Below are 19464 nucleotides of genomic sequence, written 5' to 3'. Positions count from 1 at the left end.
TGTATAAGAAAGCCACTGATTTCTGTACATTGACTTTGTATCCTGCCACGTTACTGAATTGCTGTATGAGTTCTAGTAGTTTGGGGGTGGAGTCTTTGGGGTTTTCCATATAAAGAATCATGTCATCTGCGACTATTTGATATTTTTAAAGATTTATTTATTTTTGAGAGAGGGACAGAGAGAGACAGCAAGCGAGTGCAGGAGTAGGGGAAGGGATGGAGGGAGAGGGAGAGCATCTCGAGCCGACTCTCTGCTAAGCACGGAGCCTGACACAGGGCTCGATCACACAACCCCAAGACCATGACCCGAGCTGAAATCAAAAGTTGGACACTCAAAATAACTTTGCCCTGAAAATAACAGTTTAAAGCATTAACAAAGCTATAACAAATTAACAAGGTATTTAGGTGTTTATAGCATATATAATAGTAAAATATACAACAATACAGGAATGGGATGGAAGACTGGAGAGTATGTTATTAAGTCCTTATATGCAGCAGATAAAGTGTTATTCTTAGAAGATGTATTCAAATTATTTAAACATACATACTGCAAAACCTAAGGTGACCATTAAATAAGTTTTAGAAATAGTATAAATAATAATAGAGGAGATTAAATGGAATCATAAAAAATGCCCAATTAAACAGAAGAAGAGGTAACAAGAAACAAAGAACAAATGGAACAAAAAGCAGCAAGATGGTAGATGTTCGTCAAGGCATATCATAGTCAAATTCACAAAATACACAGACAAGGAAAGAATCGTACAAATAGCAAGCAAGGGGAAAAAGGGAAGACTGATCAGGTTCTCAGCACACCTCTCCACAGATAGGTAGGCCAGAAGAGAATGGCAGGAAATATTCAACGTGCTCAATGGTAAAAAATATGCAGCCCCAAATTCTTTATCCAGCAAGGCTGTCATTTGGATAAGAGAGAGAAAGTTTCCCAAATAAAAACTAAAGGAGTTTATGACCACTAAACCAACTCTGTGAGAAATTTTAAGGGGGGACTCTTTGAGTGGAGGGGAAAAAAAACCCTAAAAGCAACAAAGGCTAGAAAGAACCAGAGAACAACACCAGAAACACCAACTCTACCGGTAACACAGTAACACTAAATTCATATCTTTCAACAATCATTCTGAATGAAAATGGACTAAATGGTCCAATCCAAAGATATAGCATATCAGGACGGATAGAAAAACAAGATCCATCTATATGCTGCCTACAAGAGACTCATTTTAGACCTAAAGACACCTGCAGATGGAAAGTGAGGAGATGGAGAACCATCTATCATGCTAATGGATGTCAAAAGAAAGCTGGAGTAATCATACTTATATCAAACTAGATTTTAAAACAAAGACTATACAGGGTGCTTGGGTGGCTCAGTGGGTTAAAGCCTCTGCCTTTGGCTCAGGTCATGGCCCCAGGGTCCTGGGATGGAGCCCTGCATCGGGCTCTCTGCTCAGCAGGGAGCCTGCTTCCTCCCTTCTCTCTCTCTGCCTACTTGTGATCTGTCTGTCAAATAAATAAATAAAATCTTTTTTAAAAAAATGTCAGCTCCCTTCATCCTCATAACAACTGAGGTGAATGGTAATACTATCATCATTCCTATTCTAATATGGGACAACTGAGGCACAGGAGATTTTAAAGAGTCCTAGCCAGTTGTCTTGTAGAATGTCTTCTTTTTGGATCTGAGTCATCATTTCCTGAATCATCATTATCAATGACATGATAGTGTTATTCAAAATCTCTAAATTTCCTTTCTTTCTGATATAATAGGAGTGAAGTCTTAGCTTGATTAGACTCAAATTAAGTATTTTGGGGAAGAACACTTCAAAGGTGATGTCGTGTATTTCTTACCGCATTGCATCAGTAGGAACATAATGTCAGGCTGCCCTGCCTTCACTGATGCTAAGTTTGAGGAGAATGATCACTAAATCTCTGCTGCAAAGGTACATTTCCCCTTTGAATGAGAATGTGCAAATATCCTATTTCTTAGCAACTTTTACCCCAGTAGTTTTAGCATCCACTGATAATCTTTACCGGAATTAATGATTACTGTGGAGATTGGAAGAAGGTGATTTCCAAAGTCTATCATTCCTTCTACATTTATTAGCTCACAGTATTCTGTAAAGAGCAAAAGATCTTTCCTTTATTTCCTCCTCCCCCCCTTTTTTATTATCACTATGGATGCATGGATTTCTGTTGTTAAATCAGTTCCCTCCATTATCCTCTGTGATGCCTAAATTATCCCAAATTTGACCAAGGGATCAGATTTAAGCTTGCCCCTGTGACCTTTTGGTATGACCTCCTTAGTTTTTGAGTACTTCCTATGGATATCTCTGGTTTTAATAAATTATATGATGTTTATTTGCTGAAATTCCTGTAACATCTGCCCACTGGTTTTAGTTCTATTTTTAAAATTTTTTTAAAAATGTTACTTATTTATTTGACAAAGAGAGTGAGAAAGCCCAAATAGGCAGAGCAGCAGGCAGAGGGAGAAGGAGAAACAGGCTTCCTGCTGAGCAAAGAGCCCAATGCGGGGCTCCATCCCAGGATGCTGGGACCATGACCTGAGCTGAAGGCAGAGGCTTAACCCACTGAGCCACCCAGGCGCCCCTACTTTTTTTTTAGTTCTACTTTTACTTCCTCCATGTAGAATGTTGTGTTACTTAAACAAAGGTATTGTATTTGGGGTTGGAGCGTTTCTATGAAACCACTTCACTAACATTGCATGAGCCCATAAATCATTAATTCACACTTACTCATATACCTATTTCCCTAATCACATACATTAGGATGTCCATTACACTTATTACTGGACTCAATTTCTGAAACCTGTTGAGAGTTTAAAGGCTTGTTTTCAAGGATCCATCAGAATGCTCCCATGTCAAAACAGTATCAAAGGAGCCAGGACATCTGTACTCTGGAAACTATAAAACACCGATGAAAGAAATTGAAGATGAAACAGACAAATGGAAAGATATGCCATGCTCCTGGATTGTTAAAATGTCCATACTACTCAAAGCAGTCTACAGATTTCATGCAGTCCCTATCAAAATACTAACAACATTTTTCACAGAACTAGAACAATAATCTTAAAATTTGTATGAAACCACAAAAGATCTTGAGTAGACAAAGCAATCCTGAAGAAGAAGAATAAAGCTGGAGGTATCTCAATCTCAGATTTCAAGATATACTACAAAGCTGCAGCTAATCAAAACAGTATGGTACTGGCCCCAAAACAGACACATAGAGCAATAAAACAGAATAGAGTCCAGAAATGAACTCATACTAACAAAGTCCACTAATCTGTGACAGAGGAAGCAAGAATATACAATGGGGAAAAGACAGTCTCTTCAACAACTGGTGTTGGGAAAACTGGTCAGCCACCCGCGAAAGAATAAAACTGGACCACTGTCTTACACCACACACAAAAATAATTTCAAAACGGATGGAAGGTCTAAAGGTGAGATCTGAAACCATAAAAGTAGTAGAAGATATATGCTGTAATCTCCTTGACATTGGCCACAGAAACATTTTTCTAGGCATGTTTCCTCGGGCAAGAAAAACAAAAGCAATGAAGAAAAAAGGCAACCTCTGAATGGGAGAAGAAATTTGCAAATGGATATCTGATAAGGGGTTAATATCCAAAATATATAAAGCTCTTATGCAACTCAGCAGCAAAAAAAAACAAATAACCCAATTAAAAATGGCAGAGGACCTGAAGAGACATTTTCCCAAAGAAGACATACCGGTGGCCAACAGACACACGAAAAGATGCTCAATATCACTCATCATCAGGGAAATGCAAATTAAAACCGCAATGAGATATCACCTCACACCTGTCAGAATGGCTAAAATCAAAAACAAGAAATAACAAAGTACTGCTTAGGATGTGGAGAAAAAGGAACAAACCCTCATGCACTGTTGGTGGGAAAGCAAATTGGTACAGCCGCTGTGGAAAATCATATCGAGGGTCCTCAGAAAGTTAAAAGTACAACTACCCTACAATGAGTAATTGCAGTACTGGATATTTACCTGAAAAATACAGAAACACTAATTCAAAGGGATACCTGCATATCTATATTTACAGCAGCATTATTTACAACAGGCATATTATGGAAGCAGCCCAAGTGTCCATCAACAGATGAATGGATAAATAAGATGTGTGTGTGTGTGTGTGTAAAATGGAGTATTATTCAGCCATAGAAAAGAATGAAATCTTGCCATTTGCAACAACATGGATGGAGCTAAAGCGTATAATGCTAAGTGAAACAAGTCAGAGAAAGACAAATACTGTAGTGAAATCACTAATTTGAAAAGATATATATACACCCCTATGTGCACTGCAGCATTATTTATAATACTCAGGTTATGGAAGCAAGCCATGTCCAGCTTCAGATGAATGGATAAAGAAGGTGGGGTGTGTGTGTGTGTACACATACAATGGAATATTACTCAACCATAAAAAAGAATGAAATCTTACCATTTGCAACATGGATGACACTAGACGGTATAATACTAAGTGAAATAAGTCAGCCAGAGAGAGACAACTACTATACGATTTCACTCATATGTGGCATTTAAGAAACAAAACAAAGGAAAAAAAAGACGAAAAAGTCAGACTCTTAAATGCAGAAAAATGGTGGTTGCCAGAGAGGAGGTGGGTGGGGAGAGGGATGAAAGAGATGAAAGGGATGAAGAGTACACGTATCTTGATGAGCCCCAAGAAATGTACAGAATTGTTGAATCATTACATTGTATACCTGAAACTAATATAACACTGTATGTTAATTATACTTCAATTAAAAAAAAAGGAGCCAGGTCAAAATTTCCAGTATCTATTCTACAGGAGATTCACACACTGGGATAGAGCAAGTCCTTCACACTGCTGCAATAACCACAAAGGTATATGAAATACTGTATAAATGGCTGAGTCATACCCAGCATTAGTTATTAAAATGATCCCAACAAGGGGCACCTGGGTGGCTCAGTGGATTAAGCTGCTGCCTTCGGCTCAGGTCATGATCTCAGGGTCCTGGGATCGAGCCCCACATCAGGCTTTCTGCTCCGCAGGTGAGCCTGCTTCCTCCTCTCTCTCTGCCTGTCTCTCTGTCTACTTGTGTTCTCTCTCTCTGTCAAATAAATAAATTTTAAAAATCTTAAAAAAAAATGATCCCAACAAGCCTCCAGTGTTTTCTCTTTTTTTCTTAAGACATATTTACTTATTTTAGGGAGAGAGAGCATGGGGGAGCAGAGGGGGAGGGAGAGAATTTCAGGCAGGCTCCCCGGTGAGCAGAGCTGGACGTGGGGCTCAATCTCACAACCCTGGGATCATGACCTGAGTCAAAATCAAGAGTCTGATGCTTAACTGACTGAGCCACCCAGGTGCCCCTCCTCCACCATTTTCATATAGGTTTTGCAGTGATTATAATTCATACATAAAAAGCATGTAAATGCAGAGGTGCCACCTTTTTAGGGTATACTCAATCAGCATTGTGTATTACTCTACGTATTTGTTCAGGCCAGTAAAGAAAAGCCTGGTGAACCCTGAGCAAACAATGTCCCTGCTCTGACAGATAAACAGAACTTTATCCTCTAGAATCCGTAGACCTTCAAACACACACAGACAGATGTAACCCTTCCAGAGGGCACATGAATTCCAGTTCCTCTGTTTGCAGATATATTTCCAGTATCTCAGATTTGTTGGTGGCATTTTCCCACTGGGGAAAAAATTCTAATTATGTGTGAGAAGTTAATCAATCATATCCAATACATAAAATTATATACCATTTTATTTATATTTCTTATTTCCTCTCCAGTATGGTCAAAACCCACTGAAGGCAGAAAAAATCCTTATGAAGTGCTTTGTAACTCTGGGCAGGGAGAAGGGAACACTCATTATAGTATAATAATATAACGACAATAAAATAATAATTAAAATAACAAAAATACATAATAATCGAGTGTGACTTTAAGTATTAAGATGACAAAATAGGAAAGAAAACCCAATGCCTAGTTATGTAGGAATTTTTGAATGATGTGAAATTTTGACATTTTTGAATAGTAACAGGAAAAAAAAACATAAAACTAGCCAGAAAGAGAAAGCAAGGTAAGAGAAATGTTGAAGGCAAGAGCAGATCGAATCACATGTCAAGAGGATAAACACACAAGTACACCAATCATCCAGAACGTACCTTTGTTCAGAAGAGGAAGGAAGTCAGGTGCTTTTTCTCCAAAAACCCTTTGAGCATCCTCGGCTTTCATTGATACTTCCTTTGTCTGAACCAGGAAAAAGCCTTTACCGACCATCTGTGGAAAATAAAATTTCATTTAGAGTTTAAAATGAACTTCTGAGATTAAAACAGTATTTTTCTATTCCAGTATTTTTCTGTATACAATGAGACACAGCATGCTGATTTTTGTTTGAATCATCCCTCTAATTCAAGGCTTTTGCTCTGCGTTGGTGGTATAGTGGTGAGCATAGCTGCCTTCCAAGGCTTTTGCTCTGAGAAGTTTTCATATATTCAAGATTTTTCCAGAAGGGTGGTTCTGGGTAAGAATTAGTGTGTACTGCCTAATTTGTCCAATGAGAAGAGAATGTTTAAGGAGGTAAACTAGGGGACATTTATCACATGATGAAATAGCACAGTTCATTAAACATAACCAATAATACAATGGGGAAAAGCTTATGTAATAATTTTGGAAAGCATGATACAAATATATACAGTAGAGCCCAATAGTGATAGTCCATATTTATGGAGCCCTGCTGTGCGCCACGCAGTTTCATGCACTTAACATGGATAGCACATTTAACCCTCTCATGAGGTAGGTGCTATTATTACCCTCATTTTATAGGTGAGAAAATGAAGGCACAGAGTGGTAAAGAAACTTAGTCAAGGTCAGACAACTATCAAGTAACAGAACTGTGATTGGAACCTAATCTGATAATAGATGAAATAAATGAAAGAGTATTCCTAAAAAGACTATTCAAGATATACTATGTTATAGAGGATTTTTTTTTGTTATGGATGATTTTTAAACACTTCTATTCTTTATTTCTACATTTTGTATGATAAGTATACATTAATTTTTAAAATAATGATGAAAGGAGTTTTTAAAAATGCAAAGTATTCAACCACTTAATTTTTTTTTAGCACAGCCTATTGGATTTTTTAGTATAACCATGACAGACTATGGACTCTGGGAAACAAACTGAGAGGGTGGGGGAATGGGTGAGCCCAGTGATTGGTATTAAGGAGGGCATGGACTGCATGGAGCGTTGGGTGTTCCATGCAAAAAATGCATCAGGGAACACGACATCAAAAACTAATGATGGACTGTATGGTGACTAACATAACACAATAAAAAATAAGTGAATAAAAGTAACAAACATATACGCTCAACACAGAGCACCTGAAAAATGAAAAAATAGAAACAAATAGGAACCAAGGTGCTACCACTCAAAGGTGCCACTGCCATTTGGTTACATGCCTTTTACCCTCCCAGTTGTCTTTTTCCCCCACTACAGAAATAACAAATGTTCATTGTAAAATCCATATAACCACAAAAAGAAAAGAAAATCCTGCTCTTAATCCAACTCCTAAGAATAACCACAACTACTAACATTTTAGTATATATATCTTTCCAGACTTAGATTTCTTAAAAAAAATTCAGATACTTATATAATATTCTACAAATTTTCACTTACTTGACTGTGAATATTTCCCAGCTATTCCACTATAAAATTAGTTTTAATGGCTGATAGTATTTTATCCAATCAGCTGCATTATCCCATACCATTCCTTCAAATTGGATTCAAACTCAAATCCTTTCTCAGAAGCCTGGGTGCTGCCTCAGAAAAAAGAAACATACATACAAAGGTAGCAGAAAACTGCATGGACATCCACTGCCAGGTGATGACTATAAAGTTGCTTAAAATATCCGAAATCATCCTTTATCTGTTTCTAATTTTCTAGATGGCTCACTACCTCTGATTTTATAGTCAGACACATAAACTGACAAAAGATGATTAATTCAGAATACTGTTACCTAAAAACAAATACTGAATTACAAAACTCGATCGATTTTGATATTTCACTGCAGCTATCTGGAGACTCCTTTTTCATGGACGTTCTTCTACTTCTAAAGACTTGAAAATAGCGTTAACTACCCAACTTAAATTATGCAATATGTTACTTCCAACCAATTCAAACTACTTTTACTCTAATTTGTCCTGTGCATATCTGTGATGTAGCTAAGAGGAAACAAGAAATCTGATTTTCAGGAGAGAAAATTGAGGCCCAGTAACTTCTCTTGATTCCCTTTGGACTGTATTTTCTGCTTTATCCAGCTTTTCCGGACTTCCTACCTCAAAAAACTATTATGATACATTTAATTTATAAAAACAATGGGAAACAAAATTCTATGATACTCCTAGGGTTTAATGAAACCAGAGTCAGCAATCACAGTTCCAGTCGGAGCTGTCTTAAGGTATTCAGGTTGTGATATGAGAAAGACTCGAGTTTTGGGTGGGTTTTTCTTTCTTTTTTTTTTTTTTTTCATTTCAGTATTAAGTAGCTCCTATGCATCTTTTCCTGGGAACGTGAGCTTCATTTTTCTGAAAACACAGGTAAGCTCTCCTTTAATATGTATGTAAGTGAGGGATCTTTTAGCATGTTTTGATACCCTCTTCGTGTGCACTTGCATTTTCTTCTTTTTGTTCTCTGCCATTCCTTAATTCTGTGCTTTCAGAATTAGGCAGGCTAACTCCAACCCAAAAGGCCAAAGGTTTTCCCTTCTAGGCCAAAGGGTGGTATCTGCCTTGACTCCCCACACTTTTGGTCACACTCCTGCTCCCCCAGGCCCTCGTCAACCTTCCTTTCCCACTGAGGCAGATTAGCATCATGCTTAAGGGCTCAGACTGTGGTTTAAAGCCAGACTGCCTGGATTTAAATCACCGCTCTGCTGTTTACGCTGAGTGACCTTTTGCAAGTTGCTTACTCTCTCCATGGCTCATTTTCCTCTGTAAAAAGGGGAATAAATGCACCTACTGCATAGGTTCTTCTAAATTGAGTTACTTCATTTAAATCCCTTGTAAGAATGCCTGGTACACAGTTAACACTACATAAGTGTTAGCTATTACTATTGCTGTCATTACATTTTTGTTTTAAAATATCTTGTAATCCGGGAGGACATCTAAAGACCATTATCCTTCCTGCTCATGTTGTTTTCAAGTGCACACAACGCTGCCATTTCACACAATAGACACCAAAAATTAAAAGGTTAAGAACATCTGATGACCCATGAAGAAAGAGTGCTCGTTTGATGTCTTTTTTAGAAATTTAAACATGGGGCACCTGGGTGGCTCAGTGGGTTAAAGCCTCTGCCTTCGGCTCAGGTCATGATCCCAGGGTCCTGGGATCAAGCCCCGCATCCGGCTCTCTGCTCCGCATGGAGCCTGCTTCCTCCTCACTCTCTGCCTGCCTCTCTGTCTAGTTGTGATTTCTCTCTGTCAAATAAATAAAATATTAAAAAAAATTTAAACATGTTAAATACTCCCTATGTCCACTTCTCAATTCCTACCAAAAAGGAGTTTAACTTGAATAATTATATCGTCTGAAAACTGTACGTAGATTTTTTTCTAAGTCACCATGCTGTATAATGAAAATGCTGACCTTTCAGATGTTGGATTAACATGTGATAGATAGCTCAAAGGCCAGAAGTGCTTTTTCTATATCTTACCAATGTGTTCAGCAGCTTAGCACGAACAACAACAACAAAAATACCACAGTCTTCAAATTATACTTTGGCTTCTGTTGTTTCAAAAACCAGACTTCGGATATACTTTGTAGATTTCAGACATGGGTTTTCGACATTGTAGGATGTATAGCTATAGAGAGGAGATCATTTTAAGTTTTTTCTCCCCCTATCATCTTCCTTTGACAGAAGGGTTACAATTTTTTTAAAAATCCATTCAAAAGGAGACTTGAGGAGTTTTCCATTCACTTTTTCACTTCTGGAAGTCTGACTTTCTTTTCTCTTTTTTTTTAAATTTTGTTATGTTAGGCACCATAGAATACATCATTAATTTTTGATGCACTGTTCCAATATTCATTGTTTATGCACCACACCCAGTGCTCCATGCAATCCTTGCCCTCCTTAATACCCACCACTGGGGTTACCCATCCCCTCTCCCCCTCCCCTCTAAAACCCTCAGTTCGTTCCTCAGAGTCTGAGGCTCTCCTCAGGCTACTCCTTCTGAAGAACGTCTGATTAATGGGTGACCAATACACTGGACTGCCCGCCAACATAGGAACTGGTGCTTCTGGAATGCCTCATCTCTATGTCCCCAGTTATTTTTCAGTGGAAGCTGCTTCTGCTAGAAGAACTCTTCTCTAGTCCCAAACTCGCCGAGTCCCTGCTCCTGAGTGCACCACCTCTGCTAATCCAGCTCCCACCTCATTCTTATGCACCAATCTCCCCTTCACACCAATCTCCCCTTCGTGTAGTAAGAGGGCAAAGGGAAATACTGTGGAGGGGGATCTCACAGTTGCCCTAGCGGCCGAAAGCTATACTCCTAAATGTCTTTCCCACTGCCCTCCAACCAATTAAAACTCCAAATAAGTATTCCCAGCTAAATAAGCTCATGCTTTACTGTGCAATACTACCTTTGTAAGCTTCCATGGAAATCATTCATTAGAAAGAATGGAAGTTCTCTGAGGGCAGAGAATTTTGCCTATGTGTTTCCATCTCCAGCATATACCCTAGGTCATCAGCTTTAAGTTGCCATCAGTTTTAAGACACATTTCGGATAAGCAAAAATGTGCAAAACAAATGTGCATCCTACAGTCGATGAACTATGGCAACAGAAGTAACTCTTCACATAGTAAGTGCTTAAGAAACGCTTACTGACTTATATTTTTTGAAGTTTCTGTGGGAAAATCTTTTGAGGCCCAAGCAATCAGCTTACAGATATATCTTCAGGGGACAAGGGACTAGAACTTGAGGATTGTGCAAAGAATAGAAGTTCTCCAGACAGTGGTGTGTTCCTGTCTGGGTATGTGTCTGTCTCTCTTCTCTCTCTCCTTACCTCATCAATTAGTTTTCTGGCATTTGCGATAGTATAATCACCAGCAAATAATACCACTAAGCATGACTCATCACTGCTCTTCTGCCTCTGACCCCGAGATACTGGAATGATACTTCTATTGGCTTCTGTGGAAACGCGGACAGCTTTGAGCTCTTCGGTAGTAGGCAGAGGAACATGGTCTTGAACTACAGCATCCTCGGGAAGAAGGCTCCAGTTGAGTTCTCCTGACACGGGTGTAAAGTCATGAATGTTGCTCCAGGTATTATTGAAGATACTCAGCCCCGCGTCCTTGAACTGGAACGCTAACTCAGGGTAGTACCATTGGAAGCAGCCAAACTTGATGTTTGTGGAAGACTCAATGATGGGTTGAGTGGCACAGCACAGAAAGACTTCCAGCTTTCTACAATCCCGCACACGAAATTGTTGGCAGGCTAGCGTACACTTGCAATCTCTGCAATTCCGAAAAAACACACTGCCTTTCACAGGTCCCAGAAAAATCACACAGTTAGTACAGTCATCGATAGTAATCGTAGCAGAGTGATCAAAGATATAGATGTTACAGTTCTCACAGTCTTGAATGAGAAACTGTTGTCCCGCCACTTGGCCAGGTAGGCGACCTACTGTTTCATCCTTCAGGCCACTGAACATGTAGTCTTTTGGATCAACCTGCAGGGACAAAACACAGGCCTTGAGTATGACCGACGTTATTCAACAACTATTAGTCAAGTGTCTGCTGGGTACCAGGCACAATTCTTGGTGCTAAAATAATAAGTTCCTACTCTCACCGACTTTGCGACATAGTAAGAAAATGAAAAGCACAAATTATTTCTTCCAGTAGTTAAGAAGAATGGGGGCAGGGAAAGGGAGAGGAAACTGTGATAAAGAAAGGCTCAAGGACATATCAACCAAACGATGTGTGGGCATTGTGTGGATCCTGTTTCAACACACCAACTATAGAAACACTTTTTTGAAACAGTTGGGGAAATTCTCACGCACACAGCATTTTGGATGATATTAAGGAATATTTCAGCTCGGACCCTTTTCCTGATGTTTCACTTTTTAAATTTTTTTAATTCAAGTACAATTAACATTACAGTTTTATATTAGTTTCAGGTGTACAATGTAGTGATTCAGTAATTCCATAAATCACCTGGTGCTCATCACAAGTGCCCTCCTTAATCCCCATCACCTATTTCACCCATCCCCCTACCTACCTCCAGTTTGTTCTCTATATTTAAGAGTCCGGTCTTCTGACTGCCTTTTTCCTTTGTTCATTTGTGTTGCTTCTTAAATTCTATGAGTGAAAATTTTAAAACTTCTGAAAGTGGAAATATACCCAGATTGAAATATATTTCTTTATCCTTCAATAAACGGATGTGGGGGTCTTGGTTTCTAAACCCCGACTGATTTCTGCAATATGCTACAGAAAATGGAAGAACCTGAAGGCACAAGAATTACTATATGGCATAACTCCCATCTGCAAGTTTGATTCAAATATTTATTAAGCTTTTCCTATAAGGCAATTCTTCAAATGCCACCATTCCCAACTTCAGATATTCTAAACTAAAGCACACATAACCTTTTAAGCGGTATGCCTGTAATTTGTCACATTATATATTATAAAATTCTAACTGACGTCTAAGAGTCAAAAAAAGGCCATGTTAATTTTTCCAAATTACATTGGAGTCTACTTGCACTGTTCTATCTCTTTGCAAATATTATATTTCATATAAAACTATTCGTGTGCCAGCAACAGACTCCCATATAGTAGGTGAAATTTTGATTATTCACAAAGGTTAATTTACTCATCCCAACCATCACTAACTTAAAGTGGCTTATTCAGTATTGCACAATAAATGTTGTACTTATCCAGTTTTACATAATGTACTGGAAGGAGTACTGGTCTGTAGCATGGGGAGATAAAAGAGGCACTTTGTTTCCCAGTCTTAATTCTGGCACCTATGAGCAACATGATCTTGGAAAGGCACTTTAACTTTCCAGATCTTCAGTCATTCAACCAACATCTGAACACCCAATATGAGCCAGATAATCTCTCAGGCACCAACATGAGTATGACCAGCTTTTCCCACAAAAAAGTAAACACTAACCTACTCGGCTGTGTAATGCAAGATGCCTAGAATATTCTGGAAACACAGAGGAAGGAAACCTGGGGTGGAGGAGGTAGGGTGTAAGAATTTACTAACAAAGTGAGAATGAACCAGCTGGAGTTCACCACATAAAACATGAAGGGGTAAAGGATCCTCCCTTTCCACACCAGGCAAAAGTGAAAGAATTAACAAAATAAAACTCTTCAGAGAACATGAGGAAAACCAAACATGGTTTGGTGTTTACCAGTGATACTAGAATGGGGGCAGATGAAGCTAGAGAGATAGGCAGGGGCCATATTACAAAGCCTGGAAGTTATCCGTGGGCAATAGGGTACCACAGGAGGGTTTTAAATAAGAGAAATTTGTATTTCAGGAAGATTACTCTGTAAGAATAAGGAGGTGGGGCATGGATCTGAGACTCTTGCTGTCGGCAGTGGCTAGAAGAAGATGGGATAAATTTGAGAAATACCGAGGAAGTAGAATCCATCAATTTGGTAATTCAACGGCTGTCGGAGGTAAGGCAGAAGGGTGGGTCCAAAATGATGCCTAGTTCTCTCGTCAGTGTTTTCCGACTGTTTTGGACTATCATGTGCATTAGCAGATTCTTCAATACAGCCCAGTACACCTACTGGTGAGTATTTGCACATGGACACATACCAAAGAAATAAAAGCTTCACGAATAATATTTACCCTGATTTTGTGTTAAGCCCCCCAACACAGACAAAATTTTCTATTATCCCCCTGAAGGGTTTGAAAAAACACTACTCTGATTTATATGATTGGATGTTAGTGTGCCATACCTCAGAAAAAGTGAAAAATACAGGGGGCAACACAGGTTTAATGTAGAAAGAAGTATTCAAGCAATTGTTTCTAGGATTTTACAGGTGATGCATGTATATAAAGGTACTGGGGTGCCTGGGTGGCTCAGTCAGTTAGGCGACCCTTGGTTTTGGATCAGGTCGTGATCTCATGGGTTGTGAGATTGTGCACCGTGTCAGGCTCCGCGCTGAGTGTGGAGTCTGCTTGAGGATTTTCTCCCTCTGACCGTCCCCTCAAATAAATGAACATACCTTAGGAAAAAAAAAAGGTAGAGTATTCTAGTTTGGTCTCTAACAAGAAACCGAATCAGCATAGTTGCTGGTTCCCTATTGCCTAAGATCAACCTCAAAGGGACCGTATAAGGAAAACACCAAGAAAAGGGGAAACTATGAGAAGTCCCTGTGGGGGCGTGTGGGAGGATAAAACAGAAAAGGAACCTCTGGGATTTCTGCTCTTGCTTCTCCCCCACCCTAAATCTTGAGACAACTGTGCTTCTCCCACACCTGCTGGGACTCAGATCTCTGGTCCAGACTTCCTTTGAGTAAATTTAGGGCAGGACAGAAACCCTGTGCTGGTGAAGAGGTGGGAAAAAACAGGGGGGACTAACTCTGACAGTTGCTCTGGACCTCTTCAAACCCTTGTAACTGGCAGATTAAAATCTAAGAAGTATCTTCTAATGCTGCTTCTCCCAACTACGAATTGGTCAAGTAGTCCAAAAAATTTAACAAAATACAGAAGCACTGAACCACACAATGAGAACAAGCTTAAGTTCTGCATCCAGGAAGTAGAGTGTACTCACAGTTTTCTTAAGGACACACTAAAGCTTTTCAAAAAATCATATAGTAGATCATAAGGCCTAAACAGATTTTAAATAATAGGTAACATACAGACCATGATATGAGACTAACATGTACACTTTTAAAAATTCTTGCCTACTTGAACATTTTAAAAACACACTGCTAAATAACTCATGGCTTAAAGAAGAAATCATAATCAAATCTAAAAATACTTAGAATTAAATGTTAAGACACCACATTTGGGATGCAGCAGAGACAGTGCTTTGAAGGAAATCTCTAACCTTAAATAGCTATAATAAAAACACTCAAAATCAGTTAAATGTCCATCTTAAGAAATTAGACAATAAACAATAAACCTGCAGAAAGTAGGAGAAAAAAGATAAATAGTAGAAATGAGTAACTTAAGTATTAAATATATAAAACAAAACATCAGCAAAGCCAAAAATATGTTTTGGGGGGGGCAAAAAATAGGCAAACTTCTGGCAAGAATGACCAGGGAAAGAACAACGAAATACGAACAGTATGAATGAAAAGGGGGATATTACCATAGAGGCTAAAGGAGAATAGTATCAACAACCATATACCAACAAGTTTTAAGAGATTTTGTCTATGAAATGAACAAATCTCTTAAAAAAATAACTTACCACAACTCACTCCAGAGGAAGTTAGATGCTTAAATAAAATGCTATTACTACTAAAGAAATACAAGCAGTGGGCTAAGTGTTCCCACAAAGAAAACACCAGGCCCAGATAGTTTTATAAGCAGATTCCAATTTTATTTATCCCAGGTTCATGCAAACCCATAAAGACAATAGAAAAAGAAGGAACAGTCCTAACTCATGCTATTAGCCTGTCTGGCTAGACCCTAGTAAGAAAAACAGAGACATAACAAAAGAAGATTTTAGGTTCATTTCACCCACATCTATAGACGGGGGAAAGAAAAAAAAACCCTGCAAAAAATCAATCCTATAAAAAGAGAAAGCACCACAACCAAGTTGAGCGCAAATGGTTCGGTATCAGAAAATCTTTCAATGTAAGTCACTATTATGTGATAACAACTTACATTTTACTCCTAAGTCCTATTGATCTCCTATGGGAATTTATTCTTCAGTAGACTGGAAGCACTTGCTGTGACCTACGTCCTCTGACTCTCTTTTGCCCAGACGGCCTTCCTTCTCCTAGTTCTTGTCCACCTGTCAAACTTCTTCTGTGAAGCTTTCCAGTTTCCTCAACCAGAGGCCTGCTCTCCCTTTTCAGAGTACCTATATTACATTAAATACCAGTGTCCGTCCCTTCCTGTAACCAATCTATTTAAAACTGAAACACCTCCTCCACTACTACCTCTTTACCGTTCTTTATTTTTCTCCAAAGCACTTAGTTTCCTTTTAATGCACTATGAAGGCATTGTATTTATTGTCTTTATTCTACCAATCCTCCATTATGGACGTAAGCTCCATGAGGGAAAGGATTATCTGTTTTGCCCACCTGTTTCCCCCTGAACCCAGAACAGTGCCTGGCAGCCAGAGGCCCTCCACACACCAATAGTGAATCCATTTTAACTACTTAATCTTTGTTACCTCAGAGTGTGTAATCTGAGGTAGGTGGCCCCCATGCGTCTCTTTAATAAACGAACGTGAAGAGTTAACTAAGTTTGGTCATCACACACTTCTCTACTGCCCATTCTCCAGAAGAGAGACCCTGATAATGATCAAGAACAACATGATATTCTCAGGGACATTCAGTCAGGTCACTGTTCGAGTTGGCCAACTTCTGAGTGGGAAGATAATTACACAGAAGGAGGCAGAGGCACTCTTAATATCAGTGCTGGGGTTCTTTTTACATTCTCTTCTCTGCCATACCTGTGGTAAAAGCAAGCTGCGGCCGCCCTCCACTTGGAAGGGCCAGTGAAGGGAATGGGAATGTGGGCATGGAGCAGGCTGATGGGACCTGGATCTAATCCAGGCCTTAAAGTGGAGAAAAGGGAACATGCAAGAGTTTTGCTTTAGGCCTTATGGGGCGTAGAAACATTGTCTGGTCTTCTTCAGCCTGTCACCTTGGCACCAGTCCACCTCCCACAGTGGGGCTGAGAAGATCAAGAGCACCAGGATTAGGTATAGGGAAAAGGGGCCCAGGAGTTGGCCTGTCTCTACCAAGGCCTCAAACCCAATGGGCAAGTAGAATCTTCAAGGTTCAGCTTATGGTTTATCTCACTGCACCAGAAACTCCTTAAAACTCTGATGTAAAACTCTGTGTGTATTCTCCTGGGGAATTAATTTGGGGTTCAAGATTCTGGCCAAATCATCTTTGCTTGAGATACGGATAACAAGTTCAAACATTTGCAAGCACATTTATCTGAGAGTTAAGTAGGGAACAAACCAGTGTTTGGATAAAAATAAAACAGTAGGGTCGCCTGGGTGGCTGAGTTGGTTTAGCATCTGCCTTTGGCTCAGGTCTTGATCTTGGGGTCCTGGGATCCGCAGGTCGGGCTCCTGGCTCAGTGAGGAGTCTGCTCTGCTTTTCCCATTCTCTCTGCCCCCACCCCCATGTGTGCTCTCTCAAATAAGTAAAATCTTAAAAAAAAACAGTTAATACCTGTTACTTAAAGGAATTTAGCGAATTTGTTTTGCATGGAAATGATACATAAGATGTATAGCATTTGAGAAATTTCAACTATGTTGTTTATAATATAATTAGTACTCTATCAGAAGCTGCAGTTAAGACTTGTTGCAAATAATAGCCACTTTTACCTTTGAAATCACTGAGCTGCTACCTTAGTCTGCACCTGAAGTGTTAAGTATGGAATACCAATAGCTTCTCCAAATTCAAACGTTGAAGCCCTAGCCCGGAAGTGATGGTACTGGGGTACTGGGGAGTTAAGCCACTCAGGTTTAAAAGAAGTCACAAGGGCAGGGCCTCATGATGAGATTAGTGCTCTTAGAAGAAAAGACCTCCCTCTCTTCCTCCCTCCGTCTCCCTCGCTCCCTGTGCACACAATAGAGGAAAAGCCGTGGAGTACACAAGAATGTAACGCAACCAAATATGAGCCAGAGAGCAGGCCCTCACCAGTGAGAACTGTAGAACTCTGGGCACATTACAATTCTGTCCAAATCCCTGCTGTGAGAGACTTGACCAAACTCTAGCATGGCTTCTAGCAGCACAAGCCATGTCTCTAGAAGGACCCTACCCCCCCTACCCCTGGGGGGTAAAATTTTCCTGCCAGGGAAATTTACTATGTGTTCTAGCTAATACCTGATAATAGGCCCCCAACCTCCCTTTTTTAGAGCATTGATTAAAAAGGGCTCCACAGTTGTGAATATATAAGTCTTAAAACTCAGAAATATGTTTTCCAAGGACCTGAGAGTCATTCCTTTGAAATATAACTACCAGGAAGGACAGGGCCTCTGTCTGCCAGTCTCTGTGGGAGGACAGAATCCTAACTTTGATAACTGCGAGTGAACAAACACAGCTGGTTTAATCACATTTACACTGACCAACTTTGTAATTTTCACTTCTCTGACTCTCCCTGCTCCCTCATTTTCCTAATAAAATTGCTGAAATCACCTCTCCACAAACTGGAACACAGCTCAGCTCTGTCCCCTACTGTCAGCAGTTACGAATAAAATCTCTTTTCAATGCTTTAACTAATGTCCAGCAGTATTTATCTTTGACACCAGACACTCTATCTGCTGGTACCTTGATCTTGGACTTCTCAAGTCTCTAGAACCATCTAATAAATAAATGTCTGCTGTTTAAGCCACCTAGTCTATGCTATTTTGTTATGGCAGCCTGAGACAGACTAAGACTGGTTGCCACAACAAAATAACAGATCAGATGGCTTAAACAACAGAAATTTACGTCTCTCAGTCTGGAGGCTGGGAAGTCCAAGATTAAGGTGCCATCACAGTTGGTTTCCTGTGAGACCTCTCTCTCTGGCTGGCAGACAGCAAACAGCTGCCTTCTCCCTTATATCCTCCTCACATGGCCTTCCCTGGTGAGTGCAGGGCAAGCTCTCTGATGTCGCTTCTCATAAGGACACTAATCCTATGAGATAAGGACCCCAACCTATGATCTCTTTTAACCTTAATTACTTCCTTTGAGGTCCCATCTCCAAACACAGCCACACAGAGAGTTAGGGCTCCAACATGGGAATTTTGGAGGGACACAAATACTCAGTCTGTAACAACTGTCAATGATGAGACGTTAAATGTAATTTTACTATTCTTCTAAGTATTTTATCTGGACACCTCAGTTCTAGTTATGGGGAGAAATTCATGCTATAGTTAAAGATCCTCTAAGCTAAAGCGTTCTAAAGTATAAAATTATTTGGACTGTCAATGCGGTCTACAAAGGAGAAATTTAGGATTTATGTTGCTGTATTTTTCTCAACAAATCCTGAAAGTTCTTCAAAATAAAAAATAGTAATAATAAATAATCTGAAGCTTAGCACCATAGTCATTTTGCAAGAGTTACTAGTTCTCAAGTAAAATGCCCCAAATCACAAACATGGAAAGGTCATATTCCAAGCTACCTTTTCACGAGAGCCACTTATGAAGTGAGCTTAGTTTAGGCTGTATTTCTTACTACAATCCATAAAAGACAGTAGATACACTTTCAGAATCAAAGAAAACATTTCAACAGCTGCAATTCACCTG

At 39.5% G+C, this 19464-nt stretch overlaps 1 protein-coding gene across 2 annotated transcripts in view; it reads right to left on the bottom strand.

The window, feature by feature from the left end:
* The window catches only part of RP2 (RP2 activator of ARL3 GTPase), a 49451-nt gene that overhangs the window by 11421 nt on the left and 18566 nt on the right, over positions 1–19464 (bottom strand). For both annotated transcript variants that reach the window (XM_045996441.1, XM_045996440.1), the window contains exons 2-3: positions 11089–11754; positions 6194–6308 (exon numbers count right to left, since the gene is read on the bottom strand). In XM_045996441.1, coding sequence (XP_045852397.1) covers positions 6194–6308; positions 11089–11754 — 781 coding nt within the window. The remainder of the gene's footprint in view (positions 1–6193; positions 6309–11088; positions 11755–19464) is intronic.

Source organism: Meles meles, chromosome X (assembly GCF_922984935.1).
Source record: "Meles meles chromosome X, mMelMel3.1 paternal haplotype, whole genome shotgun sequence".
Lineage (NCBI taxonomy): Eukaryota > Metazoa > Chordata > Mammalia > Carnivora > Mustelidae > Meles > Meles meles.
Note: the sequence above shows the minus strand (reverse complement) of the source record. Positions and strands in the feature narration are given on the sequence as shown.